Source organism: Pseudophryne corroboree, chromosome 5 (assembly GCF_028390025.1).
Source record: "Pseudophryne corroboree isolate aPseCor3 chromosome 5, aPseCor3.hap2, whole genome shotgun sequence".
Taxonomy (NCBI): Eukaryota; Metazoa; Chordata; class Amphibia; order Anura; family Myobatrachidae; genus Pseudophryne; species Pseudophryne corroboree.
Genome location: NC_086448.1, coordinates 733,957,983 through 733,978,805, shown reverse-complemented (window position 1 = coordinate 733,978,805; position 20,823 = coordinate 733,957,983). Strand labels below are relative to the sequence as shown.

The window sequence follows — 20,823 nt, the reverse complement described above, 5'->3', positions numbered from 1 at the left end:
AACCAGCTGCAGAACACTTACATTCGTGATGATGACAATCGGGATTCCGACGCTGACATTGTGATTGATGTCGGGATCCCGGCATCGGTCTTCTGACCAGTGTTGGGATTCCGACGTTGGTTTTCCGACTGCCGGCATCCCGAACTCCAGTATACTGACCGGATCCCATAAGAACACATGGAAGCAATAGCAGACAAAGATATTCTTCTTAAGGGCCCTACACACTGGTAGATAATTAAGTACGATATGAATGATATCGGTCAAAAATTAACGATATATCGTTCAGTGTGGAGGCACCGTCGATGAATGATGCACATCCCCGCAGTCGTTCATCCTTGGTCTATCATCGTTTATCATTGCAAGCCAATTTGGACGATATCGTTGTATGCAATGTGCAATGGTGGTCATTCCGAGTTGTTCGCTCGCTAGCTGCTTTTAGCAGCATTGCAAACGCTAGGCCGCCACCCTCTGGGAGTGTATCTTAGCTTAGCAGAATAGCGAATGAAAGAGTAGCAGAATTGCTACTAAATATTTTCTTGCAGTTTCTGAGAAGCTCCAAACCTACTCCTAGACTGCTGTCACCTCAGTCTGTTTAGTTCCTGGTTTGACGTCACAAACACGCCCTGCGTTCGGCCAGCCACTCTCCCGTTTCTCCAGACACTCCCGCGTTTTTACCTGGCACACCTGCGTTTTTTAGCACACTCCCGGAAAACGCTCAGTTACCACCCAGAAACGCCCATTTCCTGTCAATCACTCACCGATCAGCAGTGCGATTGAAAAGCACTGCACAGACAACAGCAAAACTGCTACGTTTTTAGTTAAATAACTAAGCGCATGCACGCTGCTTACCATGCGCATGCGCATTTAGCAACAAATCGCAGCATAGCGAAAATCGGCAACGAGCGAACAACTCGGAATGACCACCAATATGCAATATGCTCAAATCGTTCATACAAATTGTTCAGTGAAAATCGTTACTAAAAGCTACTTGAAAAATTATTAATCGCTCATATCCTTCATCGTGCAAATCGCTCAAATCTCTCAGTGTGTAGGGTCTTTTACACATTCAATTCAATGAAGTGCTAATGACCCAGGATGAAGTCAAACCCATGAATACACCACAGAGACTGTCATCAAGAATAATAAACCAATTGACATTATGAACATTTAAAGACTAACATAAATTATAAATTGTAAACTCCCTGTTTTGATTTTGTTGTTAAGTCTTAGGGGGACATGTACTAAGCAGTAATAAGAGTGGAGAAGTGCACCAGTGGAGAAGCTGCCCATGGCAACCAATCAGCTGCTCTGTATATGTTTATAGTATGCAAATGATAAATGTTACGTCAGTGCTGATTGGTTGCCATGGACAGCTTCTCCACTGGCTCACTTCTCCACTTTTATCACTGCTTAGTACATCTCCCCCTTAGGCTTATAAGAGTTAGAGCATCCACATGTGACTGTCTGATGCAGATATCTGTAAGCACATGCTAAGATATTTCTTTTATATATATTTTAGTAAATACTTTTCATGCCAACATTATGTTGTATGAATAATTGATTACTTCATGCAAGCGACTGATGCTTTCAGTATGCGCATGCGTCCGAGTCGTACTGAGCAAGCATCCCAACGGTCACCGCTTTTAGGCGCAGATCGAAACTGCACCCAGAGAGGTTAACTTTCAGTGTCATTCCCGGGAGGTAACAGGGGGATGGCTAGCCAGTCGCGGGCAGCGATTGCATCTAAAGATGCAGTTGTACTGACAGTCTGACACATGAGGCCATTTTCAGCCATAGGGCTTGTGCAATCTTCAATGTTGCAACCGATGGTGCAACGATGGTGTATCTAAGTACATGCTGCGATGGAAAGGCACCGCTGTCTTTGGGCATGTCAGTAGGCTGAGAATCGGTTGAGGCTGTTCCGTAAATAGACACAGTCGCGACTCCTGAGCACCTCTGAATCAGGCAGTGAATCTTAAAAACGACATTGGCTGATCATGGGCAAACTAATATTTACGCTACAGTCAGGATTGGTTTTCAGGATAGCGGTGAGTGCAGGGATTACAAAGAACATTAAAGGTATCTTTAAATAAAATTTGTTTCATCCCTTCTAGTACCTTTATTAACTATTACTGTACCTTTTCATAATGATGCAATGTTTAATGTCATTCTACACTGAAACAATATTCTTCTGTTCAGTTTGCTCCGTGCATGCGTCAAGCCGAGTTTAAGCAACTATGAACTACTTTCGGAATACAGAGTTCTACGAATCTTAGTCGCATCTATACTTGCGGCTGACTGGGTGTAACTTGGCGGTAGTTCAGCATACGCAGAGTTGTATCTGATTACAGCTGGATCTCTTGCAACAGGCGGGCACAAATGCAAGCTGACATTGATGACAGGTACCAAAACAAAATTATGGCAGGGGGTGATGTGGACAATTAGATGTGAGTAACTCTGCATGGAAGCAAATATCTGCGTTTATTTCCATGCACGCAAGGGGCCTCATTCAGATGCGGTCACAATGCCGCCACACTTGCCGTTTAACTGGCACATATCCTTGGATCAGCTTCAGAGCCGGTGCAAGGTTTCTCGGCACCCTAGGCAAAGTTTAAGCCTACCTACCCCCGACCCCATAAAAAACCCACACACCAATACCCACTTTCCAGCCTCCGGTGAAAGTGCGGAGGTAGCATCTTAGAAGTTCAACAGCAGCTGTCTATGTCTGCATTAAGTTTACTCAGAGTTATCCTTCATTTTATTATAAGCAAACTCAGAGCAGCCCCCCACCCCCCCCCAGATCCTGTCGCCCTAGGCAGCTGCCTAAAGCTGCCTAATGGTAGAGCCGGTCCAGATCAGCCTCAGTTACAGTAAAACAGCTGTTTGGTGAGATGTTGCTTTTTTATTTTTCAAAATTATACATTATATTTTTACCTAAATATTGTTCACGCCCAGGTTTATTACAAGTACTCTGCACCATATTTCACTTTTTGCACTTTTTTACTGTGGTTCCCCTGCACAACATGACAGCTGAGATCCATGCCCTCAAGCCCCACATCCCATATGTCTAAATTATGGGGGTGATTCAGATCTGACCACTGGGCTGCTAACTTTCCTGTCCTGCATTCAGATAGTCGCCGGCCCAGCGGCAGTGTAAATTCACCGTGCAAGTGTGCGATCCCATGTGTACGCCGAGCTGCAAAAATGCACTGTGTGCAGACTCTGCGCAGCCCAGGACTTACTCCTACAGTGTGATGAGAACAGGCTCATCGGGGCCGGAGCTGACGTCAGACACCCTCCCTGAAAACGGCCTCCTCCTGTCAATCACCTTGCGAACGCCCGTGCGATTGGATTTTTCACACCATCCCACCGCTGACTGGCGATGACATTTGGTGTTGTCCAACTCGTGTGCGCATTGCTATGCATACGCATGCGCAGTTAGTACCTGATCGCCCGCTTCGCGAAAACGCACAGCAGCAATCAGGTATGAATCAGGCCCCATGTTTGCTTTGCTAATAATAAAAACAACATATTAACATGTATATTATTGGCGAAGACCATTTGTACTCCAATATACTTGCATACCCACTTGTTCGGGAGTTTGAGAAACATTGTGAAATAGAATCTGCCAGAGGAAACTACAGTAGATAAAAACACACAGGGGCCCGCACCCTTGCGTCTTTCCCCACCGCCATGCCTCCGAGGGGTCCATGGGGTAAATTTACTAAGATGTGAGTTCTGTTTGAGATGGGATGTTGCCCATAGCAACCAATCAGATTCTAGGTATTATCTTCTAGAACAGTGTTTCCCAACCTCGGTCCTCAAGGCACACTAAAGGGCCCTACACATTGGCCGATCCGCCGCCGAGCTGCCCGACGGCTGATACGGCCGACGAGCGACCCGGCAGTGGAGGGGCAGTGACGGGGGGAGTGAAGTTTCTTCACTCCCCCCGTCACCCGGCTGCATTGAAGTGCTGGCAAGTATGGACGAAATCGTCCATATTGGCCTGCATGTACAGCCGACGGGGGACCAGCGATGAACGAGCGCGGGGCCGCGCATCATTCATCGCTGGAGCCTCCGCACTCAAAGATATGAACGGTATCTCGTTCATTTATGAACGAGATCGTTCATATCTTTGACTGATGTCGGCCAGTGTGTAGGGCCTATAACAGTCCTGGTTTTAGTGATATCCAGGCTTGAACACAGGTGACTTAATTACTGTTATTTTGATTTAACCATCTGTGCTGAAGCCTGGATATCACTAAAACATACTTGCCTACCCGACCCTCTCCATGAGGGAGAAAATGCTCTGTTCCTGGACTTTCCTGCTAATGTATGATTGCCATCACCTGTGGTGAGCTAGTCAATTGATAAGAAAGGTGTTTCACCACATGTGATGGCAATCATACATTACCAGGAAAGTCCAGGAACAGAGCATTTTCTCCCTCATGGAGGGGGTCAGGTAGGCAAGCATGCACTAAAACCTGCACTGTTGGTGTGTCTTGAGGACCGCGGTTGGGAATGCCTGTTCTAGAAGGTGCTAGATAAATGAAAAGTAGAATCTGATTGGTTGTTATGGGCAACATCCCATCTTAAACCATACTTGCCTACCTGACCCTCTCCATGAGGGAGAAAATGCTCTGTTCCTGGACTTTCTTGGTAATGTATGATTGCCATCATCTGTGGTGAGCTAGTTAATTGATAAGAAAGGTGTTTCACCACAGGTGATATCAATCATACATTACCAGGAAAGTCCAGGAACAGAGCATTTTCTCCCTCATGGAGAGGGTCAGGTAGGCAAGTATGTGTTAAACAGAACTCCCATCTTAGTAAATTTACCCCCTAGTCTCCACCCTGAAAATCTTTAACTAATATTACAATCCCTTATAATCGGATGAGACGATACCACGAGATGATGTCATTTGTAGAGTGTAGTTGTCCCCCATTCTCATGATTCATTTAAGACCTCAGTTTTAATAAAATGATTTCATGCTGCCAGTCATCTCTCTGCTCCCACTTCCCTCATGATCATCTTCTCAGCAGTGTAAAGCAGATAACAGTTTGGGAAGGTGCTGGGAAATGACAGCCAGTGCCAAGGAGTAATGGCAACGCAAGGGCAGAGAGAGTTCATCTGTCAGTAGGCCGACTGTCACACTCTCTCTTCCTCCCCTGTGATCTCTCCACGGTGACAGCTGCTGCTTCTACGACTTCTGGGAACAAGAGGAACAAGTGTCCTGGCTCCGAGTCCTGCAGGGAGCAGGGTGCCAAATACGGGATCCGGTCTGAAGATCGACAGTGTCTAGGTCGACAATGTTTAGGTAGACCACTATAGGTCGACAGTCACTAGGTCGACATGGATGGAAGGTCGACAGGGTTTCTAGGTCGACATGTGCTAGGTCGACATGTCTAAAGGTCGACATGAGTTTTTCACATTTTTTGGGGGGGGGATTTTTTCATACTTAACGATCCACGTGGACTACGATTGGAACGGTAAAGTGTGCCGAGCGAAGCGGTAGCGGAGCGAAGGCACCATGCGAGGGGACGCGGTGCACTAATTTGGGATCCCGGTCACTTTACGAAGAAAACGACACAAAAAATAAATAAATCCTCATGTCGACCTTTAGACCTGTCGACCTAGCACATGTCGACCTAGAAACCCTGTCGACCTTCCATCCATGTCGACCTAGTGACTGTCGACCTATAGTGGTCGACCTAAACATTGTCGACCTAGACACTCGATAAAACGAACCACACCCGCCAAATACACCCAGCACACAGCTACTCCAAGCTGCATACACAAAGGGAAAGGCTTATCCAGTACAGGTTCAGGTCATGTAAATGGTGCAGGAGAGCCACAGTTCCCAGCAGCTGATGTTCTAAGATTCCTACAGTAACTGTTTCCTCTGTCATGTCTCCACCTTCCACTTTCTCTCCTGGTCCTTGCTGTGTCACAGGACTGGGGTCTGTATTAGTGATGAGCGGGTTCGGTTCCTCGGAATCCGAACCCGCCCGAACTTCAGGTTTTTTTACACGGGGCCGAGCGACTCGGATCTTCCCGCCTTGCTCGGTTAACCCGAGCGCGCCCGAACGTCATCATCCCGCTGTCGGATTCTCGCGAGGCTCGGATTCTATCGCGAGACTCGGATTCTATATAAGGAGCCGCGCGTCGCCGCCATTTTCACACGTGCATTGAGATTGATAGGGAGAGGACGTGGCTGGCGTCCTCTCCGTTTTGACTAGAGTACTAGAGAGAGACACTAATTTTGGGGAGCATATTATTAGGAGGAGTACTACTTGCTGCTGATAGTGTGACCAGTGACCACCAGTTTAATTAATCCGTTCTCTGCCTGAAAAAAAACGATACACAGTGTGACACAGTCACATACCATATCTGTGCTCAGCCCAGTGTGCTGCATCATATGTAATACTGTATATCATTATCTGACTGTGCTGAGTGCTCACTGCTCACACAGCTTAATTGTGGGGGGGACTGGGGAGCAGTTATAGCAGGAGTACATATTTTAAGTACAGTGCACACTTTTGCTGCCAGAGTGCCACTGCCAGTGTGACTGACCAGTGACCACTGACCACCAGTATATTGTGATTGTCTGCTGACCACCAGTATATTGTGATTGTCTGCCTGAAAAAGTTAAACACTCGTCGTGTGGTGTTTTTATAAACGCATTCTGCAGACAGTGTCCAGCAGGTCCATCATTACATAATATATACCTGTCCGGCTGCAGTACTAGTGTGATATATATATATTTTAATTTTATCTCATTATCATCCAGTCTATATTAGCAGCAGACACAGTACGGTAGTCCACGGCTGTAGCTACCTCTGTGTCGGCAGTCGCTGGTCCATCCATAATTGTATACCACCTACCCGTGGTTTTTTTTTCTATCTTCTTGATACTAGTAGCTTACTTTAGGAGTCTGCAGTGCTGACAGACAGTGTCCAGCAGGTCCGTCATTACATAATATATATATACCTGTCCGGCTGCAGTACTAGTGTGATATATATATATATATATATTTTATTTTTATCTCATTATCATGTTTGTGTCGGCCACTAGGGTCGCTTAGCTTAGTCATCCAGCGACCTCGGTGCAAATTTTAGGACTAAAAATAATATTGTGAGGTGTGAGGTGTTCAGAATAGACTGAAAATGAGTGGAAATTATGGTTTTTGAGGTTAATAATACTTTGGGATCAAAATGACCCCCAAATTCTATGATTTAAGCTGTTTTTTAGGGTTTTTTGAAAAAAACACCCGAATCCAAAACACACCCGAATCCGACAAAAAAAATTCGGTGAGGTTTTGCCAAAACGCGGTCGAACCCAAAACACGGCCGCGGAACCGAACCCAAAACCAAAACACAAAACCCGAAAAATTTCAAGTGCACATCTCTAGTCTGTATGGGATCGTAGGCATGAGAAGTAATCACACTCCCAAAACAGTAGCGACACGTCTGCGTTTTTGTCACCCATCCCCCGTTACCTCCCACCCTCATATGGTCTTTGAGGGTCAATCCCTTTGCGAGTAAATCCTCTCAGTGGCCGCCGTCACAAGACCATTGCAGCATATGTACAGTGTGACGGGATGGCAGCCATCTCTGAATCAGGCCCCAAGTGGACAGGGCCTCTTTACCTTCTGTTACAGGTCAGTGTATGTAATTTGTTTGCATCATGATCTTCCCAGCGCTGCACAGGATGCCTGCACATAATAACAATAATAATAATAATAATAATAAAAAACTATACATATAATAAAACTGTAAGGGTTTTGTCTGTACATAGCAATTTTTTGAGAAATATATTTCTAGAGACTGTTTCTGAACTATGGAGATGAAGAGAAGATGCTGGAGCAGCAGCAGCAGCTACAGGCAGCCATACAGCACAGCTGCTGCAGAGGGGAGGAGAGGTGGGGGCAGCAAAATATGGAGGGAGGGGACAATGGGGGCTATTCAAAGCCGAACGCAGCCGTGCGTCTGTATGACCGCAGTGCACGTGTGCGACCCTATACCTTGTAGCTACATCCGCAAGGTGATTGACAGCGCCGAGTGTTCGGGGGCAAGGGGGGGGGGGGGGGGGCTTTTGGCATTGCTGGGGCATGGCGGGAACATTTTCGGGGCACCTGTGTGACATCACACGCAGCCTATGTGACCATGTCGATCTAATGCATGTTCACCAATAGTGGTCGACCTATTGACTGTTGACCTTTTCACTGTCGAGTGTCGACCTAAAGTCCAGATACCTGGCTATGCCTGGCTGACTGCTGGGAAGCAGGCAGGGAATGCTGTCTAGGTGCTCCAATCAGAGTGGCCAGGAAGGATCTCTGCCTGCTCCTAGGATGCTGGGCAGAGCTATGTAGTCCACGGCTGCGGGCAGCCCTTCCCTGCTAAAAGGTGCATCCGTCATCACATTCCCTTAGGTAAATGCTATTTAAGTTTATCTTTGTCACTTTTTCATTATTGTTATTATTATTATTATTATTATTTTTTTTTTTTTTGTACAATATATTAAATAAGTTATTGATAAAGTGAGAGACTATTCTCTTGGCTAAACAAAATGATGGGCTAATATTTAGACCTGACCACAAGTCATGCGCAGAACGGACCTTGTGTTCTCACCCGCATTTCCTCTCTGCCGCTGCCTGGTTGAAAGGCAGCAGAGTTGAGGGGGATGGGGGGCAGGGTGAGGTCTGCGTTCCCAGACATGGGTGTGTTTTCTGGGAGGGAAGAGCCAGGGGTCTGCATACACTTCCTTGCCTCATAGCCCCCACTTCTGTCAGTTTGCAATGCTGGATCCCAGCATGCGAGTCACAGTACTGGGGTCGCAGCTACATGCAGGAGGTGTCTATTCTACTGAGATGTCTCCTGAATGTCCCTCTTGGAGACCGCACAGAAATACAATGATGCGTACATGCAGCATTTCATTTTCGTCCATCTCTAAATCAGGCACACAGTACATACTGTAGACAGCAACAAGACATAAAATCATTGTAAATCCATACTTACATACACAGGCTGCAGCAATTAATCTGACGGCTGCATATGGCGGTTCACAATATGGAAATATTGGTTGTACAATGTAATTAGCAAATGTGATTGCAATAATGGCCTGTGTAGTGGGTTCTATGATTAGCAATGATGACCACAGTCTGATGAAGGCAATAAATCCTCCGAAGGCTTCTAGGATATAAGCATAACTTGCTCCTGACTTAATGACAGATGTCCCTAGTTCTGCATAACACAGGGCTCCGAACATGGAGAAGACTCCCCCTAGTGTCCAGATGAGGAGGGACAGTCCATAGGATTCACTGTACATCAGGACGCCCTTTGGAGACACAAAAATCCCAGAACCAATCATGTTGCCGACTATTAAGGAAACTCCATTAAACAATGTGATTTCTTGCTTCATCTTCATTTTGTCATTTGTATTGGTCACAGGTTCTCCCGCGGAATCTACTTTGTTGATTTTATTTTTTTCACCATTTTGCTTAGAGCAAATTAAAGTCCATGGTAGCGACATGTTCACTGACATTCACCGTCTAGGCTGGAATGAGACGAGACAAAAAGAAAAGAATATTAACCCTGGTTCACACAGGTGCACTAGTGCTAGCCCTGACAATTTTTTTCACCACTACGAAAGTAGCAGTGAAGAGTTTGTGGAGACAGATGATTTTCTGATCATCTGTCTCGTGCTGCAGCAATGATGAATTGCTCCGGCGCTTGCCGCGAGTTAGAATGTTAATTATCGGGATCCACCCAGACCCCTATTATTAACATGATGAATATGCCCATAATACATATAAGCTATGTGCAGCCTCAGAACCCCGTTAAGAGCCCAATGGAAACCAATGAATATTAAGCTGCCTACTCATCTATTGGCTATTTGCAGTTCCGTGGACAATCCTATTACCTACTCCCAAACCCCCACCCCACCCCCTCCAAAATACATACTTTTCACTGTTCGCGGGACTGGTATAAATTGGCTTTTAAAATCATCTCTTATGTCCGCAATATGCATACTTACCGACTTCCTGTCTGCTCTCTCCGGTAGAGAGCAGCCAGGTTGGCTCAGCACGGGGGTAGGGCAATCATGATCAGATGGGGCGGGGGCAGTACAAGGGTGGGGCGGAGGCAGTACAGGGGCATGGTTGCTGCATTGCATCGTTTAAGCCATGCCCCCGCTCTGTAATGCCAATATTACCAGCATTATACCACAGGGGGGCGTGGCCATGATGACGCAATACACAAGAATCGCGTCATTAACTGCCCGGACCGCCCACTTTACTCACTAAGTGGGCGGCCGGGCAGGGAAGGGGGCACAAAAATCGGGAGAGTTGACTACTCTTCCGGGGGGCCAGGAGGGTCACCCGATGTTCAGGAGCCTCCTGGCCATTCCGGGAGAGTAGGCAAGTATGGCAATATGTAGAGATAAGAAATTACAGTGTATGGAAACCACTGCCACTAATGACAAATAAGCTTCGAAAGCTGGTTTCAAAAGAGTATGAAAGCTAAATAGTTGTCATTTATCAATGAGCGATAAACCACTGTGAATGATAAAACTTGTTGTGTATGATAAATGGTGCTCCAGCCAATCATCTCCTAACTGATTGGCTGGAGCACCATTTATCTTACGCAACGAGTTTTATCGTTCACGAGTTTTATCACTCGAGTCCCATAATATTTGTTACATCAGTTCATAACACAAATTACATTTTAAGCACACAAAGACAATTTAGATTCCATTACCTTCACCCAACACAACTGTCTACAATAACACACACATACACACTCCTAACTGTCATCTTTTAAACCACAGGTTCTCAAACTCGGTCCTCAGGACCCCACATGGTTCTTGTTTTGCAGGTTACCTGTAGGTTTTTAAAATGTGACAGTTGGTGAAACACAGTGCAGCTGCTGGGTGACATGGAAACCGTGAACCGTGTGGGGTCCTGAGGACTGAGTTTGGGAGCCACTATTTGAAACACATGACAGTTAGGAGCTGTTGAACATATAACAGTTGGGAGCTGATTGAATGGAGCACCATTTATCATAAGCAATGAGTTTTATCATTCACAATGAGTTTTATAATACATAACCAAGGTACAGGAATTAATAGCACTGTTAAAGGTTTGAATAACACATCCATTAGATGGTCACCACCTCGAAGAGACCATTCACGGGTTCTCTCTGTCATACTCACCATAGCGCAGTGCAGCACATCCGGATGCTTGTTTGAATTCCAGAGTTGTGCAGGGTTTCCAAACGGGTTGGGTATGTCTACTGACCGCCGGTCACCATACCGACGCCCTGGCTTTGAGATACCCGGTGGGGTGCGCAAGCACAACAAAGACCCTTGCAGGCTCGCTGCGCTTGCCACGCTGTGGGCTCGGTGGCGAGCGCAGGTTCTATTCCCACTCTATGGGCGTTGTGGACACCCATGAGCGAGAATAGTCCCTGTTAGTCGGCATGCCGACTATCGTGATTGTTAGGGTGCGGGATCCCGGTGTCGGAATTGTGACCGGCAGTCTCCTGATCGTCGGTCACACAACTACATCCCTTCCAAACGTGCGTCCTTTCCTTTAGGTCACCCCCCAGGAAGTAGTCCGGTGGAGTTAGATCCAGTGATCTGGACGGCCAATGGATATCACCAAATCTGGAAATGAGGTACCTGGGGAATTGTTGTTGAAGTATTGCCATTGCCAGTCATGCCATATGACTGGTGGCTCCATCTTGTTGCATCCAAATTTGTGTAAGACCAAGCTGGTGCAACTCAGGAATGAAGAAGATGATTAGCATGTGGCTGTGGTACTCAGTAGTAACTGTGATGACTGCACCATGTTCGTCTTCAAAAAAATAAGGACCAATCACACATGCATGAGTCACTGCACACCACACAGTGATCTTGACACTGTTCTAGGGCATTTCAGGCAAGGCTGGTGGGTTTAATTTACCACAAAACCTACAGTTTTGTTTATTGACACAGCCTGGTGAAAATGAGCATCATCTGATGTGGTCAGGTGCTGCACAAATCATTTTCCTCCCTGCACTTGTTGACAAACCATTCACTGAACGTCACTGTGAACCTTTTCTGCCGGGAGCAACTGCTGCACCAAGTGTAACTTATAAGTACACATTTTCAGGTCATTTTTCAAAATCCTGTTAACACTGGTATAAGTAACGTTCACCTGTTAGGCCAATCAACAGGTAGACTTCTTGGGTCTTGTCTATCGCCACACAATCAATGTTCTCTGCACTATGAGACATTTGAGGTCATCCTGGGGATAGTTTCTTGCTGGCGTTGCCTGTCTCACAGAACTTACTAACAGCATGCAGGATCACCTTCCAGGATAGCGCCGTACGCTTCTGGAAATGTTGTCAGAATAGCCTTTGTGTTGTGACAATGGAGCTTCTGCTGGTGAAGAAAGTTTCCACAACGTATGGTATTTCTGTTGGTGTCCATGACGACATCATCAAGTGATGTAACCGTGCTACATGGGTAATAGCCATAAGAAAAAAGAGCTCTAAATAGACACGATGAGGTCAATTTACTAAGGTGGGAGTTTTTTTTTAGAACTGATGATGTTGGCCATAGCAACCAATCAGATTCTAGCTATTATCTTCTAGAAGCAGCTAGATAAATGCTAACTCCCACCTTAGTAAATTTACCCCGCTGTAATGACCAAGCTTGGGGTGTCACTTCACTGGCAAGACTGCTGACAAGGATTATAAAGGATATATATATATATATATATATATATATACAGTTGTGCTCATAAGTTTACATACCCTAGCAGAATTTGTGATTTTCTGGCCATTTGTCAGAGAATATGAATGATAACTCACAAACTTTTCTTTCACTCATGGTTAGTGGTTGTGTATTGCCCCCTTTAACATCAATGACAGCTTGAAGTCTTTTGTGGTAGTTGTGGATTAGGCTCTTTATTTTCTCAGATGGTAAAGCTGCCCATTCTTCTTGGCAAAAAGCCTCCAGTTCCTGTAAATTCTTGGGCTGTCTTGCATAAACTGCACGTTTGAGATCTCCCCAGAGTGGCTCAATGATATTGAGGTCAGGAGACTGAGATGGCCACTCCAGAACCTTCACTTTATTCTGCTGCAGCCAATGACAGGTCGACTTGATAAATTTGGATGGAGGCTGCGCTCACAAGAGGAAGGATGCTAACGAGTGCTGCTAAACCTGGAGGCGTCCTATCTCCTTTACTGGAATATATAGCTTGGAATGGTCAGCACACTCATTAGGGGAAAATGAGAGGGGGAGAATCCTTGACAAAGGCATCCGTGCTGAAACGCGTTGGGAACTTGCTAATTCACACCACAATCATTCACAGATCCCCTTCCCCGGCCGGAGAAGGGAACACAGCGATATTCATCACAGACGGAGCGCTCACGTGACATCGCACGTGACGCGCGAACCAGGAAGTAGCAGAACGGGACCCGTGGACGGAGGAGACCGGCGGCTGCTGGAGAAGCGCGCGGACCAAAGGAGACGGAGGACACTGACAAAGAAGACAGAGGCCTGAGGTTGTGGAAGGAAGAGACGCGGTCACTGGCGGCAGGCAGAGACCTGCCCCCGGCGGTAAGTGTGTGACACACAACCCACGACCCCACAACTCAGCGCCGCACATGAGAGGGGACTGACAGGCGGGACGCCGCACTGGTCATACCCCCCAGACATTCAATCGGGACACAGCTTCAGAGGGCACATAGGCACCCACCACACCTATGGTAAAGGTGACCCGCAGGGTACACCTGACATTTACCTGAGCTGGGGTTCATTTTTGTATACCATTAGTAAGGTATACCTTGCAAAGGGTAGTCTGCAGGACACACCTGACAGTGGTGAAGGAACAGTGGGATAAGGAACCATTATATCATTACAAAGAGGCTGCTGACCTGTAAGATATATCCAAATACCATAATAAAGTGAATGATTAGAAACCACCTTAGATTGATCATTGCTGCAAACTCACAGTCATACGCAAACTACATATCTATAGACAGGTCGACTTAGCCTTGTGTTTTGAATCATTGTCATGTTGGAACGTCCACGTACGTCCCATGCGCAGCTTCCGGGCTGATGAGTGCAAATTTTTCTCCAGTATTTTCTGATAACATGCTGCATTCATCTTGCCATCAATTTTGACCAAGTTTCCAGTGTCTTTGTAGCTCGCACATCCCCAAAACATCAGCGATCCACCTCCGTGTTTCACAGTAGGAATGGTGTACCTTTCATCATAGGCCTTGTTGACTCCTCTCCAAATGTAACGTTTATGGTTGTGGCCAAAAAGTTAAATTTTGGTCTCATCACTCCAAATGACTCTGTTCCAAAAGTTTTGAGGCTTGTCTCTGTGCTGTTTGGAGTATTGTAAGCAGGATGCTTTGTGGCATTTGCGTAGTAATGGCTTTCTTCTGGCGACTCGACCATGCAGCCAATTTTTCTTCAAATGCCTCCTTATTGTGCATCTTAAAACAACCACACCACTTTTTTTCAGAGAGTCCTGTATTTCAGCTGAAGTTATTTGTGTATTTTTCTTTGCATCCCGAACAATTTTCCTGGCAGTTGTGGCTGAAATTGTTGTTGGTCTACTTGACAGTGATTTGGTTTCCACAGAATCCCTCATTTTCCACTTCTTAATTAGAGTTTGAACACTGCTGATTGGCATTCTCAATTGCTTGGATATCTTTTTATATCCCTTTCCTGTTTTATACAGTTCAATTACCCTTTCCCGCAGATCCTTTGACAATTCTTTTGCTTTCCCCATGACTCAGAATACAGACACGTCAGTGCAGCACTGGATGAAAGATGCAAGGGTCTTACAGGAGTCCAGAAACTCACTGACCTTTTATACACACACACTGATTACAAGCAAACAGATCACAGGTGAGGATGGTTACCTTTAGTAGCCATTCAAACCCGTATGTGTCAACTTGTGTGCATGTTTCAGGCCAAAATCTCCAGTGTATGTAAACGTTTGATCAGGGTCATTTGGGTAGTTTCTGTTGTCATTATGATTTAAAAAGAGTAAACACAGTTGTTTGATAATAAATGGCTTCACCCAACCACTAACCATGTGTGAAAGAAAAGTTTGTGAGTTATCATTCATATTCTCTGACAAATGGGCAGAAAATCACAAATTCTGCTAGGGTATGTACACTTATGAGCACAACTGTGTGTGTGTGTGTGTGTGTGTGTGTGTGTGTGTGTGTGTGTGTGTGTGTGTGTGTATATATATATATATGTGTGTGTCTGTCTGTATATATGTGTGTATATATATATATATATATATATATATATATATATAAAATTGAATATATTATTTTTTCAAAACCATTGCAAGGGAAATCTTACAATTTTACTTTAGATAGATACAGTAATTCTGTATTTTCCCTCCCTGTAGAGACTAGGGGCCTAATTCAGAGTTGATCGCAACAGAAAATAAGAGTTTAAACCTACCGGTAAATCTTTTTCTCGTAGTCCGTAGAGGATGCTAGGGACTCCGTAAGGACCATGGGGATAGACGGGCTCCGCAGCAGACATGGGCACTTTAAGAAAGACTTTAGGTCTGGGTGTGCACTGGCTCCTCCCTCTATGCCCCACCTCTAGACTTCAGTTAGAGAAACTGTGCCCAGAGGAGATGGACAGTACGAGGAAAGGATTTTTGTTAATCCAAGGGCAAGATTCATACCAGCCACACCAATCACACCGTATAACTTGTGTATCAAGTAAACAGTTAACAGTATGAAAAAAATAAGAATTTACTTACCGATAATTCTATTTCTCATAGTCCGTAGTGGATGCTGGGACTCCGTCAGGACCATGGGGAATAGCGGGCTCCGCAGGAGACAGGGCACATCTAAAAAAGCTTTTAGGTCACATGGTGCGTAGCGTACTGGCTCCTCCCCCTATGACCCTCCTCCAAGCCTCAGTTAGGTACCGTGCCCGGACGAGCGTACACAATAAGGAAGGATCTTGAATCCCGGGTAAGACTCATACCAGCCACACCAATCACACCGTACAACTTGTGATCTGAACCCAGTTAACAGTATGATAACACAAACGAAGTAGCCTCTGAACAGATGGCTCACAACAACAGTAATAACCCGATTTTTGTAACAATAACTATGTACAAGCATTGCAGACAATCCGCACTTGGGATGGGCGCCCAGCATCCACTACGGACTATGAGAAATAGAATTATCGGTAAGTAAATTCTTATTTTCTCTAACGTCCTAGTGGATGCTGGGACTCCGTCAGGACCATGGGGATTATACCAAAGCTCCCAAACGGGCGGGAGAGTGCGGATGACTCTGCAGCACCGAATGAGAGAACTCCAGGTCCTCTTTAGCCAGAGTATCAAATTTGTAAAATTTTACAAACGTGTTCTCCCCTGACCACGTAGCTGCTCGGCAAAGTTGTAATGCCGAGACTCCTCGGGCAGCCGCCCAGGATGAGCCCACTTTCCTTGTGGAATGGGCCTTTACAGATTTAGGCTGTGGCAGGCCTGCCACAGAATGTGCAAGTTGGATTGTACTACATATCCAACGTGCAATCGTCTGTTTAGACGCAGGAGCACCCAACTTGTTGGGTGCATACAATGTAAACAACGAGTCAGATTTTCTGACTCCAGCTGTCCTTGAAATATATATTTTTAATGCTCTGACAACGTCCAGTAACTTGGAGTCCTCCAAGTCGCTAGTAGCCGCAGGCACCACAATAGGCTGGTTCAAGTGAAACGCCGAAACCACCTTAGGGAGAAATTGAGGACGTGTCCTCAATTCTGCCCTGTCCGAATGGAATATCAGATATGGGCTTTTGTATGACAAAGCTGCCAACTCCGAAACTCTCCTGGCTGAAGCCAGGGCCAATAGCATGGTTACCTTCCATGTAAGGTATTTTAAATCTACCGATTTTAAAGGCTCAAACCAATGAGATTTGAGAAAATTTAGAACCACGTTCAAATCCCACGGTGCCACTGGAGGCACTATTGGGGGTTGTATATGTAGTACACCTTTGACAAAAGTTTGTACTTCAGGCACTGACGCCAATTCCTTCTGGAAGAAAATTGATAAGGCCGAAATTTGAACTTTAATGGACCCCAATTTGAGGCCCATAGACAATCCTGCTTGCAGGAAATGTAAGAATCGACCCAATTGAAATTCTTCCGTTGGAGCCTTCTTGGCCTCACACCACGCAACATATTTTCTCCAAATGCGGTGATAATGTTGTGCGGTCACTTCTTTCCTGGCTTTAATTAAAGTAGGAATAACTTCCTCAGGAATGCCCTTCTCTTTTAGAATCCGGCGTTCAACCGCCATGCCGTCAAACGCAGCCGCGGTAAGTCTTGGAACATACAAGGTCCCTGCTGAAGCAGATCCCTTCTTAGAGGTAGAGGCCACGGATCCTCCGTGAGCATCTCTTGAAGTTCCGGATACCAAGTTCTTCTTGGCCAGTCCGGAGCTACCAGTATTGTTCTTACTCCTCTTTTCCGTATAATTCTCAGTACCTTTGGTATGAGAGGCAGAGGAGGGAACACATACACTGACTGGTACACCCACGGTGTTACCAGAGCGTCCACAGCTATTGCCTGAGGGTCTCTTGACCTGGCGCAATACCTGTCCAATTTTTTGTTGAGGCGAGACGCCATCATGTCCACCTTTGGTTTTTCCCAACGGTTCACAATCATGTGGAAAACTTCTGGATGAAGTCCCCACTCTCCCGGGTGAAGGTCGTGTCTGCTGAGGAAATCTGCTTCCCAGTTGTCCACTCCCGGGATGAACACTGCTGACAGTGCTACGACATGATTCTCCGCCCAGCGCAGAATCCTTGCAGCTTCTGCCATTGCACTCCTGCTTCTCGTGCCGCCTTGTCGGTTTACGTGGGCGACTGCCGTGATGTTGTCGGACTGGATCAACACCGGCTGACCCTGAAGCAGCGATTTTGCCAGGCTTAGAGCATTGTAGATCGCTCTTAGCTCCAGTATATTTATGTGAAGAGACGTCTCCAGGTTTGACCACACGCCCTGGAAGTTTCTTCCCTTTGTGACTGCTCCCCAACCTCGTAGGCTGGCATCCGTAGTCACCAGGACCCAGTCCTGTATGCCGAATCTGCGGCCCACTAACAGATGGGCAGTCTGCAACCACCACAGGAGAGACAACCTTGTTCTCGGTGACAGTGTTATCCGCTGATGCATGTGCAGATGCGATCCGGACCATTTGTCCAGCAGATCCCACTGAAATGTTCGTGCATGGAATCTGCCGAATGGAATCGCTTCGTACGAAGCCACCATCTTTCCCAGGACTCTTGTGCATTGATGTACTGGCACAGTTCCTGGTTTTAGGAGGTTCTTGACAAGTTCGGATAACTCCCTTGCTTTCTCTTCCGGGAGAAATACCTTTTTCTGAACCGTGTCCAGAATCATGCCCAGGAACAGCAGATGTGTTGTCGGGGTCAATTGAGATTTTGGAAGATTTAGAATCCACCCGTGTTGCTGAAGCACTACTTGTGTTAGCGCTACACCGACTTCCAGCTGTTCTCTGGACTTTGCCCTTATCAGGAGATCGTCCAAGTAAGGGATAATTAATACGCCTTTTCTTCGTAGAAGAACCATCATTTCGGTCATTACCTTGGTAAAGACCCGAGGGGCCGTGGACAACCCAAACGGCAGCGTTTGAAACTGATAATGACAGTCTTGTATCACGAACCTGAGATACCCTTGGTGTGAGGGGTAAATCGGGACATGTAGATAAGCATCTTTTATGTCCAAGGACACCATGAAGTCTCCTTCTTCCAGATTCGCTATCACTGCTCTGAGTGACTCCATCTTGAACTTGAATTTCTTTATGTACAGGTTCAAGGATTTCAGATTTAGAATAGGCCTTACCGAACCGTCCGGTTTCGGTACCACAAATAGTGTGGAATAATACCCCTTTCCCTGTTGTAGGAGGGGTACCTTGACTATCACCTGCTGAGAATACAGCTTGTGAATGGCTTCCAAAACCGACGTCCTTTCTGAGGGAGACGTTGGTAAAGCAGACTTTAGGAACCGGCGAGGGGGAGACCTTTCGAACTCCAGCATGTAACCCTGAGATACTATCTGCAGGACCCACGGGTCCACTTGTGAGTGAACCCATTGATTGCTGAAAATCTTGAGTCGACCCCCCACCGTTCCTGAGTCCGCTTGTAAAGCCCCAGCGTCATGCTGATGGCTTTGTAGAAGCCGGGGCGGGCTTCTGTTCCTGGGCAGGGGCTGCTTGCTGCCCTTTCTTACCCTTTCCTCTGCCTCGCGGCAGATAAGACTGTCCTTTTGGTCGCTTTTTATAGGAGCGAAAGGACTGCGGCTGAAAAGACGGTGTCTTTTTCTGTTGGGAGGGGGTCTGAGGTAAAAAAGTGGATTTGCCGGCAGTTGCCGTGGCCACCAGGTCCGAAAGACCGACCCCAAACAATTCCTCTCCTTTATATGGCAACACTTCCATATGCCTCTTGGAATCCGCATCACCTGACCACTGTCGCGTCCATAAACTTCTTCTGGCAGATATGGACATCGCGCTTACTCTTGATGCTAGAGTACAAACATCCCTCTGAGCATCTCGCATATAAAGGAAAGCATCCTTTAATTGCTCTAGAGTCAATAAAATACCGTCCCTATCCAGGGTATCAATATTTTCAGTCAGAGAATCCAACCACACTACCCCAGCACTGCACATCCAGGCTGAGGCTATTGCCGGTCGCAGTATAACACCAGTATGTGTGTATATACTCTTCAGTGTAGTTTCCAGCCTCCTATCTGCTGGATCCTTGAGGGCGGCCGTATCAGGAGACGGCAACGCCACTTGCTTTGATAAACGTGTGAGCGCCTTATCCACCCTAGGGGGTGTTTCCCAGCGCGCCCTAACCTCTGGTGGGAAAGGGTATAATGCCAATAACTTCTTGGAAATTAGCAGTTTTCTATCGGGGTTAACCCACGCTTCATCACACACGTCATTCAATTCCTCTGATTCTGGAAAAAATACAGGTAGTTTTTTCACCCCCCACATAATACCCCTTTTTGAGGTACCAGCAGTATCAGAGATCTGCAAAGCCTCCTTCATTGCCGTGATCATATAACGTGTGGCCCTATTGGAAAATACGTTTGTTTCTTCACCGTCGACACTAGATTCATCTGTGTCGGTACCCGTGTCGACTGACTGAGGTAAAGGACGTTTTACAGCCCCTGACGGTGTCTGAGACGCCTGAACCGGTACTAACTGGTTTGCCGGGCAGTGGCGTAAGTTCGCCCCAGTCGCCCGGAGGCATGATAAAATGTTGGTGCCCCCCCTATACATATAGGAATATATATATATATATATATATATATATATACACACACATATTTATGAAGAAGTGGCACTCACGGGACATGATTGACAAAAATAAGACTCAGAACACGGCTGTCTCAGATGAAAGATACACACACCACGCCTCATTCAATTACACACACACACAAACCTGGGTCAAACGCAGGATTTTTAGGGGGGAAGGGGGGGTTCCAGAATATATTTGATATATAGATATATATATAGATATATCTATATATATATATATCTGTCTATCTATATATATATATATATATATATATATGTGTGTGTGTGTGTGTGTGTACACTGAATTCCGCCCCCATGCAGTCCCGACAGTCGGAATGCCGACTAACAGGGACTATTTCCACTCATGGGTGTCCATGCCACCCATAGAGTGGGAATATAGCGAATGCAGGATGATGGCAGCAAAGGAAGTGGCTAACTGTTAATATGGGCTGA

The 20,823-nt window shown here is 46.1% G+C and overlaps 1 protein-coding gene across 2 annotated transcripts in view; it reads right to left on the bottom strand.

Moving 5' to 3' along the window:
* The window catches only part of SLC7A13 (solute carrier family 7 member 13), an 82,940-nt gene that overhangs the window by 52,857 nt on the left and 9,260 nt on the right, over positions 1–20,823 (bottom strand). For both annotated transcript variants that reach the window (XM_063924071.1, XM_063924070.1), the window contains one exon: positions 9,019–9,556. In XM_063924071.1, coding sequence (XP_063780141.1) covers positions 9,019–9,544 — 526 coding nt within the window. In that variant the 5' untranslated portion in view covers positions 9,545–9,556. The remainder of the gene's footprint in view (positions 1–9,018; positions 9,557–20,823) is intronic.